Source organism: Lissotriton helveticus, chromosome 5_1, assembly GCF_964261635.1.
Source record: "Lissotriton helveticus chromosome 5_1, aLisHel1.1, whole genome shotgun sequence".
In the NCBI taxonomy this organism is placed as follows: Eukaryota; Metazoa; Chordata; class Amphibia; order Caudata; family Salamandridae; genus Lissotriton; species Lissotriton helveticus.
The window spans coordinates 1795747966-1795767645 of NC_136065.1; the positions used below are offsets into that span (position 1 = coordinate 1795747966).

At 46.4% G+C, this 19680-nt stretch overlaps 1 protein-coding gene across 1 annotated transcript in view; it reads right to left on the minus strand.

Moving 5' to 3' along the window:
* The window catches only part of NSF (N-ethylmaleimide sensitive factor, vesicle fusing ATPase), a 657569-nt gene that overhangs the window by 350667 nt on the left and 287222 nt on the right, over positions 1-19680 (minus strand). Inside the window, exon 6 of the mRNA XM_078645103.1 lies at positions 14976-15083. Coding sequence (XP_078501229.1) covers positions 14976-15083 — 108 coding nt within the window. The remainder of the gene's footprint in view (positions 1-14975; positions 15084-19680) is intronic.

The window sequence follows — 19680 nt, forward strand, 5'->3', positions numbered from 1 at the left end:
TCCAGGGGATACTCATCAATAGTCATAAGCACTGAATAGAGTAGCAAGCCCATCCCGGCACCCTGATGTGATTGCCACGAGAAAAGCAGTCTTCCACGAAAGATGCTGAAGGGAAGCTTTGTGGATGGGTTCGAATGGGGGACCCATTAGTTTAGAGAGGACTACCTTCAGCTCCCAAGGAGGAGATGGGGCCCTAACGGGAGGATAAACCTTCTTGAGACCCTCCAGGAAATCCTTAACAACTGGCATTTGAAAGAACGCAGCCTGAGTGGGAGACTTTCTATATGCTGTTATCGCTGCCAGGTGAACTTTTATGGAGGAGTATTGTAAACCTGCTTTGGCCAAATACAGTAAGTATGGTAAAAGTACCTGTTGCTGACCTCGAATAGGGTCATGACATGCAGCAGTACACCACATTTAAAAATGCTTCCACTTAAAAGCGTAGGACTGTCTCGTTGAAGCTCTCCTAGCCTCCTTCAAGATCTGCATGCAGTTCTGAGAAAGTCCTAAATGTCCATATTGGATGAACTCAAGAGCCATGCTGCTAATCTCAGGGACGGCAGGTTGGGGTGGAACACCTTGCTGCCCGCCCTGGTCAGCAGATCTGGATGACATGGGAACCTCCTGTGTGGTACTTTGGACAGGTGAAGAAGGTCCACCACTGGCGAGGCCACTCTGGAGCAACCAGGATCATGTCTGTTTTGGACTTGTACAGCTTCCTGATTACCATTGGATTAAGTGGAATTGGTGGAAAAGCGTAGAGTAATGTCTCTGACCAATCTATATACAGAGCATTCCCCTTTGAACCTGGTTGAGGGTACCTGGAGGCGAAGACGTGGCATTTTGCGTTTTCTGCGTCCGCAAAGAGATCGATGTCTGGTGTTTCCCAGTTGTGGAAGATGTCTTGTACCACTTCTGGTTTTAGCACCCAGTTGTGTGCTTCTGCGAAGTGCCTGCTAGAGTCATCCGCTTGGACGTTGAGGATGCCCGGTAAGTGAATCGCAGATATTTTCATGTCTCTTGCTCGAAGCCATTTCCAAATCGTCTGTGCTTCCAGAGACAGGAGTCTGGATCTGGTTCCCCCCTGTTTGTTCAGGTAGTACATCGTTGTTGTGTTGTCCGTCTGAACAAGTAGAGTAGTCGTTGTGACTGAAGGAATAAACACTTTGAGAGCTAGATGCACCGCTCTGAGTTCCAGCATGTTTATGTGGTATAGTTGCTCTTTCTCTGAACACATCCCTTGAATCTGTAATGATCCCATATGAGCACCCCATCCCTGAAGGGACGCATCCGTCACCAGAGTCTGTTGAGGCATTTCCTCTTGAAAAGGAACTTCCACGATGAGATGAGCCCGTCACATCCACCATCGGATGGAGAGTCGGACTGACAAAGGTATTGATAACTCGTCTTCCCAACGATTAGAGATTTGGGACCACTGATCCTCCAGAGTCTGCTGCAGAGGCCTCATTTGAAGCCTGGCATTTGGAACGAGAAAAATGCACAAGGCCATGGACCCCAGCAGAGAGGAGATTTGCCTAGCCGTGGGCTGAGGTATCTTCAGGAGATTTTGACACTTGTGGAGAATGGATGACAGTCTCTCCTCCGAAGGATTCGCTCTTGCGTTGACTGATCCCGAGATTTGCACCTAGATAGTGTATCCTCTGTGTTGGATTGAGGATGGACTTTTTGAAGTTTACATGCAGCCAGAGCCGATGCAACTGGCGAATGCAGTGCGTGAGGTGCTGTTGCAGAAGAGTGGGTGACGCACTCTTGAAAAGCCAGTTGTCTAGGTAAGGGTACACGAATATGTGCTGTTTCCTCAAGAAAGCAGCTACTACTGCCATGCACTTTGAGAATGTGCGAAGAGCCGACTTCAGACCGAAGGACAGGACCGTGAATTGGAAGTGGTTTGATTGGATGCGAAACCTTAGGAACTTCCAATGCTTTGGAGAGATTGGTATGTGGAAATAAGCATCTTGAAGATGAACAATAGTTACTTACCTGTAATCTGTGGTTCTCCAGTATTGGTGTCTTTCATAGAATCATTCCCCGTCGTCGGAGTGGGAGTCCCACGGTACATAAAAAAGCAATAATATGCTATAAATACATAGTAAATACCAATAAAAACAAACCAGGAAGTAAAGTCATTTTGTATAGTCCAAAATACAGCCAATCGGGCGCCAGCACCCACCAGAAGGTTCTCCCCAGAGGCTAAGGCTCTCAGATTTTCTCGCAAGGAGTGAAAGTAAACCAATATAGCCTAAAAGCCTCTGAGGGGAGGTGGGCGGGTTGCATGTGAATCTATGAAAGACACCAATACTGGAGAACCACAGGTTACAGGTAAGTAACTATTGTTCTTCTCCAGTATTAGGGGTGTCTTTCATAGATTCACATGCCTGAATCAGAGTAGCTAGCAGTACACATCCGTGCTAGGCAGACGCCAATTGTAGTCAAGCTTGTCAGCATATAAGTCATATTACAAGCATTTTAAGCAAAGCAGAGTGCAACAAATAGAACATAGGAAGCGTCTGACAGCAGTAAAAGGAGGTGGGAAACAGAGGCTCACATTAGTGGAAAAGATTCCGTAGAACTGCTCGACCCACAGAAGGATCAGCTTCGCTGGTTGCCTCCAGACAATAATGTCTGGTAAATGTATGGCGACTGGCCCAAGTAGCCGCCCTGCAGATCTGCTGAAGGGGAACTCCAGCAAATAAAGCCGTAGATGACGACATTGCTCTTGTAGAGTGCGCTCTAGGAGCTGCTTGCAACGGTCGTCCTGCTTGTGCATGGCAAAAGGCAATGGCAGAAGATATCCATCTCGCAATAGTCTGTTTAGAAACTGCCTGCCCCCTACGAATTGAACCGTAGGTGATAAATAGTTGGTCAGAACTGCGCAAAGCGGATGTTCTCTGCAGATAAAATTTAAGACACCTTTTAACGTCCAGCGTATGCAACGCTCTTTCCGCCGGTGTTTGTGGGTTAGGAAAGAATGACTTTAGAATTATAGGTTAGTTGAGGTGAAAATCCGAAGGTACTTTGGGGATATACTTCGGATTAGTGCGGAGCATTACAGAGTCACTTGTAAACTGCAGGAAAGGATGGTGAACAGTGAAAGCCTGGATATCACTGATTCTCCTGGAGGATGTTAAAGCCAGCAGCAATGATACCTTCCACAAGAGATATTTCAGGTCTGCTTTGTGGATGGGTTTGAATGGGTGACGCACGAGTTGTGCCAGGACCAGGACCACATTTAGATGCCACGCCGGAGGTGGACGGCGTACTGGAACCTTCTAAAGAGGCCCTTAAAGAATTGTTGTATAATCCTCGCAGAATAAAGGGAATTGGTCCCATCCTGTCGATACCTTGAGATCGCAGCCAGAAAGACCTTCAAGGTTGCGTGAGACAGGCCTGATCTTGCTAATTGCAGGAAGAAAGGCAGAATCTCCTCCGGCTTTGCTGAAAAAGGTTGAACCCCGGTTGAGCGACACCAGATGCAAAAACGCTTCCATTTAAGACTGTATGTCTTTATGGTAGCGGGCGCCCTTGCCTTGGCCAGAACCTCTTTGCAGTCTTCCGGGATGTTTAGGTGGGCGAACTCATGGTACTCAGGCGCCAGGCCGCTAATCTCAATGATGTTGGATCCGGATGGTAAACCTGTCCGTTCTGAATGCTGAGTAAGTTCGGGATTGGATTCAGCTGAATCGGTTCGCACTCCGACAGAAGAAGGAGCTTTGTAAACCAATACTGGCGTGGCCATCTGGGAGCAATTAGAATCAGTCGGCATGGTTCCCTCTTCATTTTCCGCAGGACCTTGGAGACTAGTGGAATTGGTGGAAAAGCGTACGCATATGTCAGAGACCAATCTATCGAAAACGCATTCCCCTGAGAGTCCTTGTGGGGATGCCAGCTTGCGAAGAATTGGCATTTGCTGTTGGTCTTTGTCGCAAATAGGTCTAGGTCTGGTCGACCCCACAGGTGAAAGATGCGCTCCACTGTCTGCTGATGCAGTTCCCACTCGTGAGTGGAGACCGTCGTCCTGCTGAGTGCGTCTGCCAGGACGTTCTCTGTTACCGGAACATGCACTGCTTGAAGATTTATGTTGTGCTTTAAAGCCCATGCCCATAGGTCTTGTGCTTCTTGGGACAGGAGAAGTGACCGTGTTCCTCCCTGCTTGTTGACGTAGTGCATGCTTGTTGTGTTGTCTGTTCTCACCAACACATTGGCATCCTGAATGATTGCACAAAACGCCTTGAGTGCAAGAAAAATGGCTCTCAGTTCCAGACGGTTGATGTGCCACCGCCTTTGTTGAGCAGTCCACTTGCCGCTGATTGTGAGGCCTTGAAGATGCACTCCTCAGCCCTCGAGAGACGCATCTGTAGTGATGGTAAGGCTTGGTGCCTCTTGAAGGAATGCGCACCCCTGCTGGAGATGTCGCTTTTTTGTCCACCAGAGGAGAGAATTCCGCATGAGCGGTGTGATCCTGATGAGATCTTCGAAGGTGCCGGAGACCTGTAGCCACTGTAGGCTCAGTTCTTCCTGAAGCGGTCTCATCCTGAGGCGGCAGTTTGGTATTAATGGGATGCAAGAAGATATCATCCCCAGAAAAGACTTGTACAGTCGAACTGAAACTAATCTTCTTGATAGCAGATTCTGCGCCATGTGTTTTATCTTCATTTGCCTCTCCTCCGAGACAAAGGCTTGGAGCTTTTGGGTGTCCAATGTTGCTCCTAAGAAAGCTCGTCTTTGAGAAGGTTTCATTTGGGATTTGTCGAGGTTGACGGACAGACCCAGAGACTGAAACAGGTGTAGACACTGTTGTAGATGATAATGTGCAACCTCGCGAGAACTGGCCTTTATAAGGCAGTCGTCTAAATATGGGAAAATTTGAATTCCCTCCAGCGGGAGGTGCGCCGCCACCGGGGCCAAAACTTTCGTAAATACTCTTGGCGCTGACCGTAGTCCGAAAGGTAGGACTTTGAATTGGTAATCCCTGCCAGCCACCCTGAAGCGCAGGAATTTCCTGTGGCGAGGTAGAATGGGGATATGGAAATATGCATCTTGGAGATCGAAGGTGACCATGTAATCTCCCGCTGCCAAAAGATGTAATATTTCCTGAAGCGCTAACATCCTGAATGTTAACTTCTTTAAATACTTGTTTAGAGCGCGAAGATCTAGGATCGGGCGCCACTCTCCGTTTTTCTTCTTTATTAGGAAAAATCTGGAGTAAAACCCCATTCCCCTCATCTTCTGAGGTACGCTCTCGATCGCTCCTTTTTGAATCATCAATTTGATTTGGGCAAACAGCTCCTTCAGGTGAGCTGGAGGTTGTCCTTTCGGTGGGACATTTGGAGGAAATTTTTCGAATTCTAGGGCATGGTCCCTGGCTACCATCTCCAGGACCCATTTGTCTGACGTTAGCGACAGCCAATTTGAGTACAATTTTGATATTCGTCCTCCAATTTTTTCTCGAGAGTGGGGCTGTGGTGGTGGCAGGTGAAATGTCTCATTGGCGCTTATCCTTTCCACGGTAATTTGTCTTTCCCCTGTTCTGGGTATAAGTAGACTTTCTCTGGCCATAAGATTGGTAGCGCTGGGTGTGAAAGCGCTGATTGCCTTGTCTGTAGGAGGATTGCTGGTTGTATCCACCTCTGTTGGAGGATGATCCCCGTCCTCTCGCTCCTCGAAAGGGCGGCTTGCGGAATTGAAGGCTGCCCAAGGATTTCACTGTTTCCGTATCCTTTTTAATCGTCTGCAAGGCTTCCTCCACTTGGGGGCCAAACAGATATTCACCATCATATGGCATGTCCAATACCTTATTCTGGACCTCTTGTCTGAAGGAAATGGAACGTAGCCACCCCTGCCTACGGAGAACCGCAGCGCCCGCTAGTTGTCGAAAGCCAGTTGAGGCTACATCAACTGCTGACTCAATAATCTCTTCTGAGATTCTTTGGCCTTCTTGTAGGATTTTCAGCGCCTCAGCCTTGGAAGGCTCAGGAAGGAGGTCAATGAACGGTGCGATGTCCGACCACATCTGTCGGTCATATCTTCCTAAGATGGCCAATGAATTAGCCGCTCGAACAGTCGTAGCCGCCATGGTGGAGACACGCTTCCCAATAGAATCTAGGCGTTTGACATCTCTGTCCGGCGGGGCTGTAACAGGAAAGGAAGGGTTTCTAGCCCTCTTTTGGGCTGCTTGGACAATTACAGAGTCAAGCTTCGGCTGTCTAATGAGGCACGCAGGTGATTTGTCCAGTGCCCTTTACTTTTTTTCCATTCGTGGCAAGACGGGAGGAATGGATGCCGGGGTTGCCATGACCATTATTCCCTCCTGCCAAATAAAGTCAATGATGGGTATAGACTTGATTTGTTTTCTGGGCTGATCTTTAAAGTCATATAGAAAACAGTCTTGTTCCATATGTTCCATATCAATATGGAAGCGTTTAGTTGCACGCTCCATCAAAAGGTGGAAGCTGCCCATGTCCACCGGCGGTGAAATTGAGACAGTCTGAGGAGAAGGAGTTTGCACCTGGTATTCATCCCACTCCGACTCATCCTGTACCTCTGCGTCTTCTTTTTGATCATCTTCATCCGAAGATTGAGGATCCGCAGGCTGATTGAGTGGTGTAGGTGTAGAAGGATTTGCTGGTTGAAAAACTGGTAAAGGCGCTTCAGTAGCCGGAGTAACAGGCACTGAGCCTGTAGATTCAGATGGCGGAAACCTTCTATAATAATCATCCAACATATACTGTAGGTTGGTAAGTGAAGCAATTGGCACCTGCGAGACAGGGACACTGCTTACAGGGGACTCCATTCGTACAGGTGATTGTATATCCTCCTGTTCCTCTTCTTGAAACTTTATATTTAACTCAGAAGGACTAGTGGCTGCTCCGAATGTCCTTTGAACCACTTCATCCTCACTGTCAGAGTCTAAAAGCTGGTCAGGAACCTGCGACGGCGACTTCTGAGGTGAAATATGTAGGGGTGAGAGCTGGAGAGCTGGTTCACGCCTTTGAACTAAAGACTGCTTTGGTGTCAAGAACACCGTAGACGGTGACCAGACCTGCAACGCAGTGCAAGATGACAATTGCGGCGTCGACGGTGTGTCCGCCGTTGCCTATGGAGCAGACGTCAATGGTTCCGTCGTCGACGGCATAGACTTCGACGCCGAAATAGGCTTCGTCGACGGTACCGGCTTCGTCGACGGAATGGACTTCGTCGACGAAATGGGCTTCGTCGACGGAACGAGCTTCGTCGACGGTACAGGCTTTGTCGACGGAACGAGCTTCGGCGACGGTACAGGCTTCGTCGACGGTATAGACATAGTCGACGGGACAGGCTTCGTCGACAGGATGGCAGTCGTCGACGGATTGGGCTTCGTCGACGGTAGGATCGTCGTCGACGGTACCATCTTCGTCGATGCCTTCGTCGACGGTGGTAACTTCGTCGACGGAGCGGAGCTCGCCGACGAGCCCGTCAATGGTGTCTTCTTCTTCGTTGACGGTAGAGCCTTCAGAGGAGTCGACGACGAGGCGTCAACGATGGCCGTCGTCGACGAGAGAGGTCTAACAGATACATAGACCATAGTTGGTGAAGAAGCTGCCGTCGACATGATCATCTGGGGCTTGGGAGATGAGAATGTCACTGTCGACGTAGATGCAGCGTCGACGGAGGTCTTCGTCGACGATGAGACAGTAGATTGCGTCGTCGACGATAAAGAAACAGCCTGAGGTGAAACTTTGACAACTGTCTGAGGCAATCTTTTGGTGGACCGTTTTTGAGGTGCAGAAGAACACTCCATGTCCTTGCCTGTGGGGATAGCCTTAGAAGTGGAAGGCTTGTCAGATCCCTTAGAAGGTTGATGTTTTTTAGCAACCTTAGCTCCAGGAGATGGCAATACCTCAGACGCAGGCCTCTTTCTAGACGCTGAAGTGGAACCACAGGCAATACTGCCAATCTCAGAGACAGGATTATCAGAATCCTTAAGCTGTTGTAGCCACAAAAGCAACCAACCCTCTCTATCTCTGAGAGTCTTCTGAGGAAAAGTTCTACAGATCTTACAGTCCTTGACTTGGTGATCTGGGTACAGGCAATAAATACATTTTTTGTGGGGGTCCTCTTTAAAAAGCCGGAGCTTACCACAAGAATCACAGGCTCTAAACAGAGATTTCTTTGAAGACATTCTTGAAGAAAAGATCCAAAAGGAAGAAAGAGAAGAAAACTGAGCAGAGCTCAGGGAGACTCCCTTCACATGACGTGCGGTAGAAAATCTGAGAGCCTGAGCCTCTGGGGAGAACCTTCTGGTGGGTGCTGGCGCCTGATTGGCTGTATTTTGGACTATACAAAATGACTAGGATAGTCATAGGTGTGGAAGTTTTTTCTACTGTAGCTTTGGCTACTTTACTTCCTGGTTTGTTTTTATTGATATTTACTATGTATTTATAGCATATTATTGCTTTTTTATGTACCGTGGGACTCCCACTCCGACGACAGGGAATGATTCAGGCATGTGAATCTATGAAAGACACCCCTAATACTGGAGAACTATGGAACACATCCAGTCCACTTGATGCAGAAGCTGTATTATTTGATGTAATGCCAGCATTCTGATTTTTCTCGTAGAATGAATTTGTTGAGACGTCTGAGATCTAGTATAGGCCTGAACTCCTTGTTTGGACCTTTCTTTGGGACCAAAAAGTAGCGAGAGTAGATCCCCTGCCGACGTTGATGCCATGGAACCTCCTCGATGGCGTTCTTTAAGAGTAGAGCAGACACCTCTTTCCTCAAAAGATTTATACGATGGGTGACAGTCCTCTGAGGAGGAATGGAAGGTGGCAGGGACTTGAACCTGATGGTATACCCATTCTTTACAATATTCAGCACCCACTTGTCTAGTGTGATTTTTGTCTACTCTTCCAGGTATAAACTGACACTTTCCCCCACCGGAGTGGGTGATGGAGATAGGGGAAGCAAGTACTCACTGCTTTTGTTGTTGTTTCTTGGCAGCCGGTGTGGACTGTCTAGAGTTACCCCCTCTTCCTCTACCAGGACGACGCTGGGAGAATTGTGATATTCCTTGATTTTGCTGGGAGGACCACTGAGGGGTTTGAACCCTCTGTTGGTTTTGTCACCGGTCGTAAGGGCGGTAACGTCGCCTGAAGTCCTTCCTCTTCTCGAGCCCCACAGCTTTCACTGTATCCAGCTCGGTTTTCATTCTAGACATCTCATCATCAGCATGAGAGCCGAAGAGTGATGTTCCATTGAAGGAGAGATTAAGAATGCGATGTTGTGCTTCAGGTTTTAGCCCCGGCAATCTCAACCAGGCAAAGCGTCGGGCACAAATCCAATGAGAATAGCCCTGGGCAGCTAGATCTGATGCATCAGTCGCTGCACTGATCACTTGATTGCCCACTAAGCCACCTTTATGCAGAATTTCTAAGAAATCTTGCTTGTCCTCTTTTGGGAGCTTCTCCGTGAAATGGAGTCCCATAAGTAACGGTTGTATCGACCCAGAAAGGCTGAGGCACTGGCTACTTTCATGTGAGAAGCCGAGGGCGTGCACATCATCTTCCCCACAGAATCCATAGCTTTACTGTCCTTATGTGGGGGCACTGCTGATGATGCTGCCCCTGTCTGATTTTTTCAAGCAGCTGAGACAATAACAGAGTCTGGTGGAGGTTCAGCCCTCAGAAAGAAAGGATCATTTTCAGGAGCCTTATATTTCTTGGTGATCCGAGATGGTGCAGCTTCCACCGATACTGGAGTGAGAAATTTGTGCAGAGCGGGCTCCAACAATCCTGGCACTAGAGGGAGCAACGGTCTAGAAGACGACTTTTGGTGCAGGGTTTCAAAGATCACCGATGTTATGGTGGTAGAGACCCGCATTTCAGTGTGAAGCCGCCCCCCGGCAGAGAACCTCATTGAAGGTCAGAATATCATCAACAGGCGATATTCTACTTGGAGGAGAGGAAGAAAGAGTCGGAGAATAGTCAGCCTTGGAATCCGACGACCATGAAGAAGATCTAAGGCTACGTCTTCTAGGAGATCGGTGTCGAGATCTAGGTACCCGACTCCTAGGAGAGCGTGATGACCGCCTTCTTATCGATGGAGACCTTCTTGCAGTGGTACGTTCCTGTCTTTCCGAAGAATGTACAGACTGAATCAAAGGTGACTTGGACCTTGATGGAGAATGTGGTAGATTAATCCTGTGGATCTTCCACTCTCTAATGTCTCCTAGCCATCTCGGCAAGATATTAGTTGGCGGGGCTGGAGACGGTACTGGTGATTGTTCTGTAGACACTTGCACTATTTGAAGCCCTGGGGAGGAGGAAGCACTCCTTGACGTCACCACCTGGGCGTCCCACGTCGAATGGTCCTTCGACGACTCTCTAGGCCTCTTCGCTGGCGGAGATCCATGATCTGATGGTGATCTCCTCGACGTGGACCTCCTCGACGTCGACCCCCTCGACGTCGATCTGGATCGCGACCTTTTAGATTCAGTAGGCCTTTTCCTAGATATCATCGTCGATCTCCTTGACGGTGATCTCCTCGTCGACGACGTCGATGGCATGTGTCTTGACGTCGACTGTCTGGGTCTCTTCGGCGTCGAAGTCCTTGGTGTTCGGCTCGACGTCGATGCCATGGGACCTCTCGCCGTCGGCGGCGATCTCGACGTCGGTCCAGAACCTCTCGGCGGCGACGTTGATGTGTCAACGTGGAGCCCTGGCCTCTTGGCATCGTAGGCGAGCCAGACTTGGACCGCCTACACGTGGATGTCGACTTCATCCTATGTGTCTTCTCACCTTGTCTCGGCGGCGAATGAAGTCTCGACGGCGAATGATGTCGATGGTGAATGATGTCTGGACGGCAAAGGATGTCTCGACGGCGAAGGATGTTTCGACATCGACGGAAAACTCGACGGCGATTTCGACGCCGACTCTGAGCACAAAGGTACCTTGGATGTCGATCTGTCCCTCGATGGCGCAGGAGACCGATGCCTGCTTTTCTCACCTTTTTCTTTGCGCTCTCTTGGTTGAGAGGAGGGCTTTCTTGAGTGATTTTCTTCTTGCCCACTCACGGTTTCATTTACTCTCTCCAGCATGGATTGCAGCTTAATCTTCTCCCTTTCCCTGAGGGTTCTCTTAGACAACTTGCTGCAGTGGTAACATTGGTCTGGCTTGTGAGAAGAAGGTAAACAAGCAATACAGACCGAATGAGGGTCTGATTTGGCCATCTTTCTTCCACAGGCCGGGCACTTATTAAAGAAGGCCGGCATTTTGACAGGAAAAAATAGCCAAAAATCAGAAAAAATTGTATACTTAGTCAGCTAAGTACTAAAGACGCCAAGTGAAGTAAAAAAAATGTAATTTCTACCAGAAAAAAAGTGATTAAAAATCACCAACTGACGCTTGTGCTTCCCCTTCTGTAATACTTAAAGTGCTGACACACATACAGCATTTCCTCAAGAGGGCCTTTCCTCTTTTGCATGGGAGTGTGCCCCCATGCAAATGAGGGAATCCCTTTAAATCTAAGCCCATGCCATATTGCAGGAACAGAAGCAAAGAAGCTCCCAGGAGGTGCACCAACAGTGCTCCACCTAAAAGGTGGAGCACTGTCAGTGCGCACCCTGATTACAGCCCTCTAGCGGGGGAAAGGAGGTCCCATGAACCCCACAGAAATCCCCTTGCAGGCGGGTGCAGTCACTCAAGGACCTACCTGCAAGGGAATCTTTAATTCTCTTTAAAATTGCAGGCGGGTTGCCACCTGCACTGTGAAAACACGGACAGCATTTAAAGCAGCTGCTCCGCTTTTCAATTTAATACACTGCTCGTTTACCATAAGGCCACATTTTCCTGGTTAGGAAGGACCCACCTTTTGAAAGGTGCACCAGTGATAATCAGGAAAAAGAGCGGCATACATAATATGACCCCAGGAATCCCAACATGGCATCCTAGTCCTGCTGCGATATGTGGAAAGAAAATGAGTTACTTATCTGTAACTATGGTTCTCCAATATTGGAGTCTTTCATAGATTCACATGATTGAATCATCCCTGTCATCATAGTGGGAGTCCCATGGTATCATTATAAAAGCAGTAGATAATACTAACATAGGCTACAATACAATGAATAGTCACTGCAATAGCCCGTCTACCTTCTTTTGTAAAAAAGGACCAAACTTAAACAACAAACAATAAGGCGACAGCGCCCTGTAGGACACTCCAAAGAGAGGCTGAGTTCCTCAAATTTTCAAGCACAAGGGTGAAACTTTATATTTGAGGAAATAAGGGAAGCCACTCAGGGGAGGAGGATGGGTCGCATGTGAATCTATGCAAGACACCAATCCTGGAGAGCCGTAGTTAGAGGTAACTCATTTTCCTCTTCAGTATTGGATCTTCCATAGATTCACATGCTTGAATCATAGTAGATAGCAGTTGTATAAACAAATATTCATAGAAACAAAAAAAAATACCCTTAGAGGATGGTGGGTAACTTATATATATATATATATACACACACATACACACACACACACACACACACACATATATATATGCATACACACACAATGTAGTTCTTATCACTGTGTCAGGCATGTAACATGTGAAGGTAAAGAAGCATCCCAAAACTTTATAATGGTAAAACCACATAAATGAAGGAAAAAATAACTAAGAGTAGAGGCTTACCTTACTGAAACAGATACCACAAGACCACCTGTCCTACAGCTGCGTCACTGCAAGTTGTCAGATCCAGACAATAATGCTACGTGAAAGTACGCATACTCTTCCATTTTGCAGCACGGCAAATCTTGTCTAACGGGACGTCAGCAAACAGAGCAGCAGAAGAGGATATTGCCCTTGTGGAATGTACTTTGGTTTGGACTGTGAGCGGTGTTCCTGCTTTAGTATGGCAGAGCTGAATAGTTGTAGCAATCCATCCTGCAATAATACTCTTTGTGACTGAAGCACCCAGTCTTTGAGGTCCATATGAGACCAGCAATTGGTTCATTTTGCGTAGTTGTTTAGTTCTTTGCGAATAAAACTTCAGACATCTTTTGACATCTAAAGAGTAAAGCGATTTCTCTGCTGGAGAGGATGGATTTGGAAAAAATGTGCGGAGGACAATAGGCTCATTAAGGTGAAATTGAGTTGGAACCGTCGGGATGAATTTAGGATTTGTTCTTAGTGAAACGTAGTCCTCTGTGAATCGTGGATAAGGTTCTCATAGTGAAAGCTTGGATTTTACTTACTTTCCTCAGAGGTAAGAGCAAGAAGTAATGCCACTCTCCAAGTCAGAAACTCTCTTTTTTGTGCTTTGGCTCAAACTGTGTTTTCATCAGTTGAGACAGGACTATGTTGAGACGCCACGACTGGCGGAGGGGGCCGAATGAGAGGAAATGTCCTAAATAATCCTTTCATGAATTGTTTGTTGATACGAGAGGAAGTATCAGAAGTATGCCTGTATCGGGAGATGGCTGCGAGGTGGACTCTCACCGATGCGTACACCAGTCCTGACTTTGCCAGAGGGAGTAGAGAACGCAAAACTTGTTCCAGAGAAGAGAGAAGAGGGTGGATGTAATTCCGAAGGCACCAAGAACAAAAACACTTCCATTTTAATATGCATGTTTTATGGTGGACTCACCTCTAGGCCTGGAAAAAAACATTCCTCTAGTCCTGGGGGGATGTCTAAATCTTTGAATTAATTGAATTCAGGTGCCAAGCATGCATCCGAAGAGAGGCTGAATGCTGGTGCAGGATTTGTGATTGATCATGGTCAGTAGAGAAACTGGAGTATGCAAGGAGGGCAACATATGTGCCCTTCAAAGCAGTCTGGTGGTGCTGGCAAGTGCCCCCACCACAGCCAAATACCCAAAGTCCTGTCTGGGAGGTGGTTACACCTACCGGTGACAGGAAACCTATTGTTCTACCTTCCCTTGTAGGAGCTCAGCAACAGGAGGGCAGAATTGTGTCTGTGGTCAGCAGCACTAGCTTGCTGTTATACACTAAAAGGCTGATACCGGGAATACATGTGGGTTGCCTATGGGAGGCCCCCAGTACATGGGATTTCTACATCTAACACAGAAATCAGTGTTGGGGGTAGGATTCCAACATGTTTGATACCAAACATGACCAGTTTTGGTGCAGCCAATATATAGTTAGAAATCTCGTAATTGACTTAATGTCAACTATATGTATTAAATGGCTGACCTCGCTTACAAAGCCTTGAGAATCGGCTCCTGGTTTGCAGGGGGTGTCCTGCTTATGCAGGGGCACCCTTACACTTATAACCTAGCACCCTTCCTTCAGGATTGAAAGGCTTGCCTTAGGGGTGACTTATAGGTTTTAAGTGCAGTAACCTCAGATAATATGAAAATTATATCTGCTGTATGTGGTGCTAACACCAACTCACACAGGGTGGAAATGGCAGGTTTTTAGTCACAGTTGGAATAGTCTCTCATGGGTGGCATTATAAATGCTACCCCTAGTGTACCTATGCCCTTGGCACCTTAGTAGCATATACTAGGGACTTATACGGATACACTAGTAGCCAACTGGAAAGGTACAAAAGCACTTACTATAGTCCGATTTAGGGAGAAAGCACAGAGACTGGGATCCTGATTAGCAGGATCCCAGTCAGACCAGTCCAAAACACACCGACACCTGGCAAAAAGTGGCGTTAACCATGCTAGAAGGATCCTACCTTCCTACACCTGACATCTGAAATGGCTGACATAACTGTGGATGCCTGGAATCTACTACAACATCAACTTATGGGGGTCTATGCAACAGTCTGTTCAAAGGTTAAAGTTGAATTAGCTGAACCAGTTTCAGTCTAAACATCATTGGGCACACATTCCACATAAATGGGCTGTGACAGGCGAAACTATTGCCCTCTATATTACGAACTTATTTTAACATATTTATGTTCGGGGTTATAGCAAAACCCTTGTACTCAGTTCAGTATGACATGTGGTTCTTACCTTAGGTTGCTTGCCAGTGGCGCTCTCTCCTTTCAGGATGCTGGGATCCATACCCTCAATGTCCTTTACCACCAGACCGAAAAGCTTATCACAGAACTGGAAGACTAGCTGTAACAGAACAGAGAAGGCAACTGAGTACAGAAAATCTTGTATATGCATTGTTTTGTTTTGTTTTGTACTACACCATTTGCCTCTGTGTCTTTTGGACTCACTTTTCCTGGTGGTTCCTTGAAAATGTGAATAATAGCCTCATACTACTGGATAAATTAATATTTGCTGAATTAACTATGCATATTTTAATCTGAATCTACTCAATGGGTCTATTAGAGTTTTTTTGTGATAATGGCTTTGCCGTACTTGGCAATAAAAAACACCAGTGTGAACGCGGTATTTGTTCTAAATTTCTAAAACAAAAATTGGGAAACCCAAATAAGACGGTTAAGGGACAGGCTTAGGGTGAGCTTTAGGCCAAGGGTAAGAGAAAACATATTGTCTTGTCAGGCTAGGGTTAGGGAAGACAGACGATGTGGGCTAGGGTCTACTCAGTGATACGGTTAATTTTAGAGGCGAGTTAAGGGGAAGAAACTGGGTTAGGATAATGACTTGTTTTAAAGTCAGGGATAGGGTGAGAACTTAGGTTACGCAAAGCATAAGGGTAAAGGTTACGAATAGAGATGGGTTTGGGAACAGTAAATGTTAGGGTTCATAATTCTAAGGGGTACGTTTTGCGGTCAACATTACGGTTAGCATAGCATTTGAGGTTAGGCGAGAGTTAAATTCAAAACAAATGTAAAAAAATTGGCATTTCAAACTTTTGCCTTTCAAATGAATTAAGAAATGAATAGAATCCATATTAATTCTACATTTTGGTTTCACATTTTTAAAATGTTTCTTTTTTCACTTTTAAATTCCAACGATTCAAAAAGAGTAGAAACTCTGTAATGTATACTGTGCAAGAATGATATAATTGGTCTGCTGGAACTTGGACATCTGAGAAGCAGTGGGATGGCCAGTGCTGGACCTCAAAATCCCAGGCGTCAGATAAATGAAAGTTAATCCTAATATTTAGGAACCGGCACATTTATGCCATAAACTTCAGGTAACTAGGTCTAAGCTAGTCTAGGCTCAAGTCTGAGATAGCAGCTTTGAGTAGCAGGGGACAAACGCAGACTGTGGTGAACAAGCACCATTTTAAACCTGGAAATCACAGCTCCGAGGAACCTGAACCAGACTAAGGCAATGACCCGGCGGTTCAGACCAAATTTAGACCGTAGCTGTGAAGATGAAGGCCAGTCGGAGATGCAATTCTTCACCCTGGAAAAGGATGGTGAGTTCAGGTTAAAAAAATAACTAAGGAGAATGTGGTGAGCTCAGCATTAAAATTAAAACTCATTGGAATAAGGTCTACCTCAGTCTGAGAATACACCTCTTACAAACCAGCACTGGAGATGCAGGATCGGTCCAGTACAAAAATCCACTTGGGACAGTTGGGGATATCCTGAGGAGTTCAATCAAAACAATGAGATCAATAACCAATAACTTTCGATCAAGGTTCTGGGGAATAAACACTTGCCCAAATTTAGACCACGTCCCTGAGAAACAAGGACTGTTGGAACCCAGCCATGAGGCACATGAGTCACCATACAATTAAAAACGAATACGAACATTAAGGACCAACCATGTGTAGAGCGGACCCGTCCAGCCTAACTTTACACCAAAATCACAAGTAAACAGAGACAATACATATTTAGAATATTCCATACGGAAGGAGGGCTACCTCAGTTTAAAATTACACGCCAAGTATCAAGCACCAAACCAACACTAAACAATAACCACAAGCAAAAAGTTGCAGTACACATTAAAAAATATAGTTGAACAAGCTAACTTTGATCACATTCCTGGGGAAGAAGGCTAGATTTAGATCACAGCCCAAAAGTCAAAGGACTGGGCAGTTTCAAGGCAAAACACCGAGGCACAATAGTCCTAAACAGGGTGAGAATATTATTGAGATTCATTTACACTCGGTCATTTCTTTATGTCGTAACATGAGTATAACGCAAATTGAACAATGTACTGACTAAACATGAGACAGTAGAATCAAAGTAATTAAAACTTTTAAAACAGAATTTGGTTAGGGAAAGGAACAAAATGACCAAGATTAATTTCCATAGGGATTGGTTTTAAAGATTTTTCATCAGACGACTTGTTTTTGTCATGCTCTTAATATGCGCCCCTGAAGACATCAGATGAAAGACTGTCACTGTAGCTGTGGGATGTATCAATGGATTCAAGAAGAACATGGGCAATCTTAGAAGTAGAAAGAAAGCAGTCAGAAACAAATGAGATGGGGCCTGATTATGAGTCTGGCGGTCCATGGTCCACAGACTCACTGTGGCAGTGTTCCGTCTGCCAGATTCTGACTCTCTGCGTCGTTTCATTGCTCGACTGCCAGCTGTGTCAGAAACTGCTGTTCCCTGGCGGTGGCAGGGTGGAGGGGCAATACAATATGCTCAGCGAGACTGGCACAATCCCGCCGAGCATATTACGAGTTCCTCTCACCTCCAGCCTTTTCATGGCGGTGAGCCTCCACAACAAGGCTGGCAGTTGGGGAACAAAGGGGGCCCTACAGGGCCCCCATACCTCCTACAAAGTGGATGCATTGAGGGGTGGGGGGCACAACATGTGCCCCCCTGTCTGCTTGCACCCCCAGTTCCAGCACAGCATGGACTTAATAGTCCTGTTAAGAGCTGGAGACAGGCGGCCCCAATCGGGATATTTAACTAATCACTCTGGTATATGCATTCCTCTCTTCAAAGCCTGGGAAAAAATCTGTTAAAATGCTTTCCGCATGGATTGGCTGTGCTCATAACCTTTGAGCCCGGAAACATCACCTTCATTGGGCCTAATGTCTCTAGCAACTCAGTCGGAGTGTTAGATATGGATCGGTTCCTTTAATCCAATTGCTTATAAAGGTTTGTGACGTGCCTGGTCTACCTTAACGGATCTTGCAGGCAAAATGGCCTCCTCAAGATCAGCAAGAAAGTATGGTATAATAATTTGGGAGAACAGCATTGCTTTAAAATTGAAGAGCATCATCTTCAACATTAGCCTTTCGGTTCAATAAATTGGGGATAGAAATATTTCTGATTAATTAAATCGAAATAAAAAAGAGGGAATGGAAATATTGAGAAGCAAGCAATCTAAACACGGAGCTAAAGCAAAAATGTCAATATATAGTGTAGAAAGTAAAGCATGCGATAAACAAACTAAAGTAACTTACACAGAGGGCTACAAGTGCTAAAGGGTTTGCGGGACTTCTCAGGTGAAAAAATAACTCCGGTTACATAGAAAAAGAGTCCACATGAAGCCAGAAAAAAAAAGAAACGCTTGACGATAGCTCAATACTGCCATCTAATGGCGAAAATGAAATTAACATCGGATGAAGACGATTTAAACCATCCGGCGTTTTTATTAAACCAGATTCAAATAAATAAGCGTCCGAATGGAGTTCCCCGGAGATGAATCTCGCTTTAAGTAATTAAGGATGGCCATATAAACACAAGAAACCATTTAAGGGTCCGCCATTCTGAATGCGGGACGAGTAGAACAACATCTAGCCTAGCGCTTCTTGCCTAGTGATACAAAAGGGGGTGGTGATGGACGGAGCATCTGAACCAATCAAACACTCACTCCCAGTCAACAGATCTGTGTTTTATCCATCACCGTTCTTTAGCCCACTCTGCCACCCCAGTTCAGACATGGCCATATGCAAATCAGTCTGACCCTGTGCCTCACTCATGGGAACAGTCCAGCCCGAACTGCCAAGCCATGCCTTGCCTGGACCGGAAACAAGCTTCCAAGGACCGGTTTCTGGCATTTCAGCCATCTTCAGCCCGGCTTGCTTGAATCCAGTGGCAAAATGAGCAAGGGACTCACGTCTGAGCATACCCTGCCCACTTATGGTGAACAAAGTGATACAAAAGGGGGTGGTGATGGACGGAGCATCGGAACCAATCAAACACTCACACCCAGTCAACAGATCTGGGTTTAATCCATCACCGTTCTTTAGCCCACTCTGCCATATGCAGACATGGCCATATGCAAATCAGTCTGACCCTGTGCCTCATGGGAACAGTCCAGTCCAAACTGCCAAGCCATGCCTTCCCTGGACCGGAAACAAGCTTCCGAGGACCGGTTTCTGGCTTGGCAGTTCGGGCTGGACTGTTCCCATGAGGCACAGGGTCAAGGCTGATTTGCATATGGCCATGTCTGAACTGGGGTGGTGTGGAGTGCAAAAAAACGATGGATTTAGGCCCAGATCTCTGTACTGGGTTGAATGCATGACATTGTTCTGCATTCTGTCCATCAACTGTTGGTTTTCAGCTTCTTGCCTAGTAAACAGCTGTTTTTTCTTTTAGGGTTTCTTGACTGACATTTGGTTTTGCTGAATCCCCGTTCAAACCCACTAGCGGTAGCGGGTAATGGCTGAATTGTCTATGTGCGCACAAACCGGAAGTCTACAAGTACACTAGGGTCTACTGTAGAGTGGGCCTCTTCTTACTACATGTTTGCACTGAAAGCATAAAAGCTTTTTCGTTTGCCATGGTATCGATCAAAGCAAGGTGATGGCCGGTTTTGAACAAGAAACGGTATTTATGTTATGTTATGTTATAAAAACTTTTATAACGCGCTCTGTTACTAACAA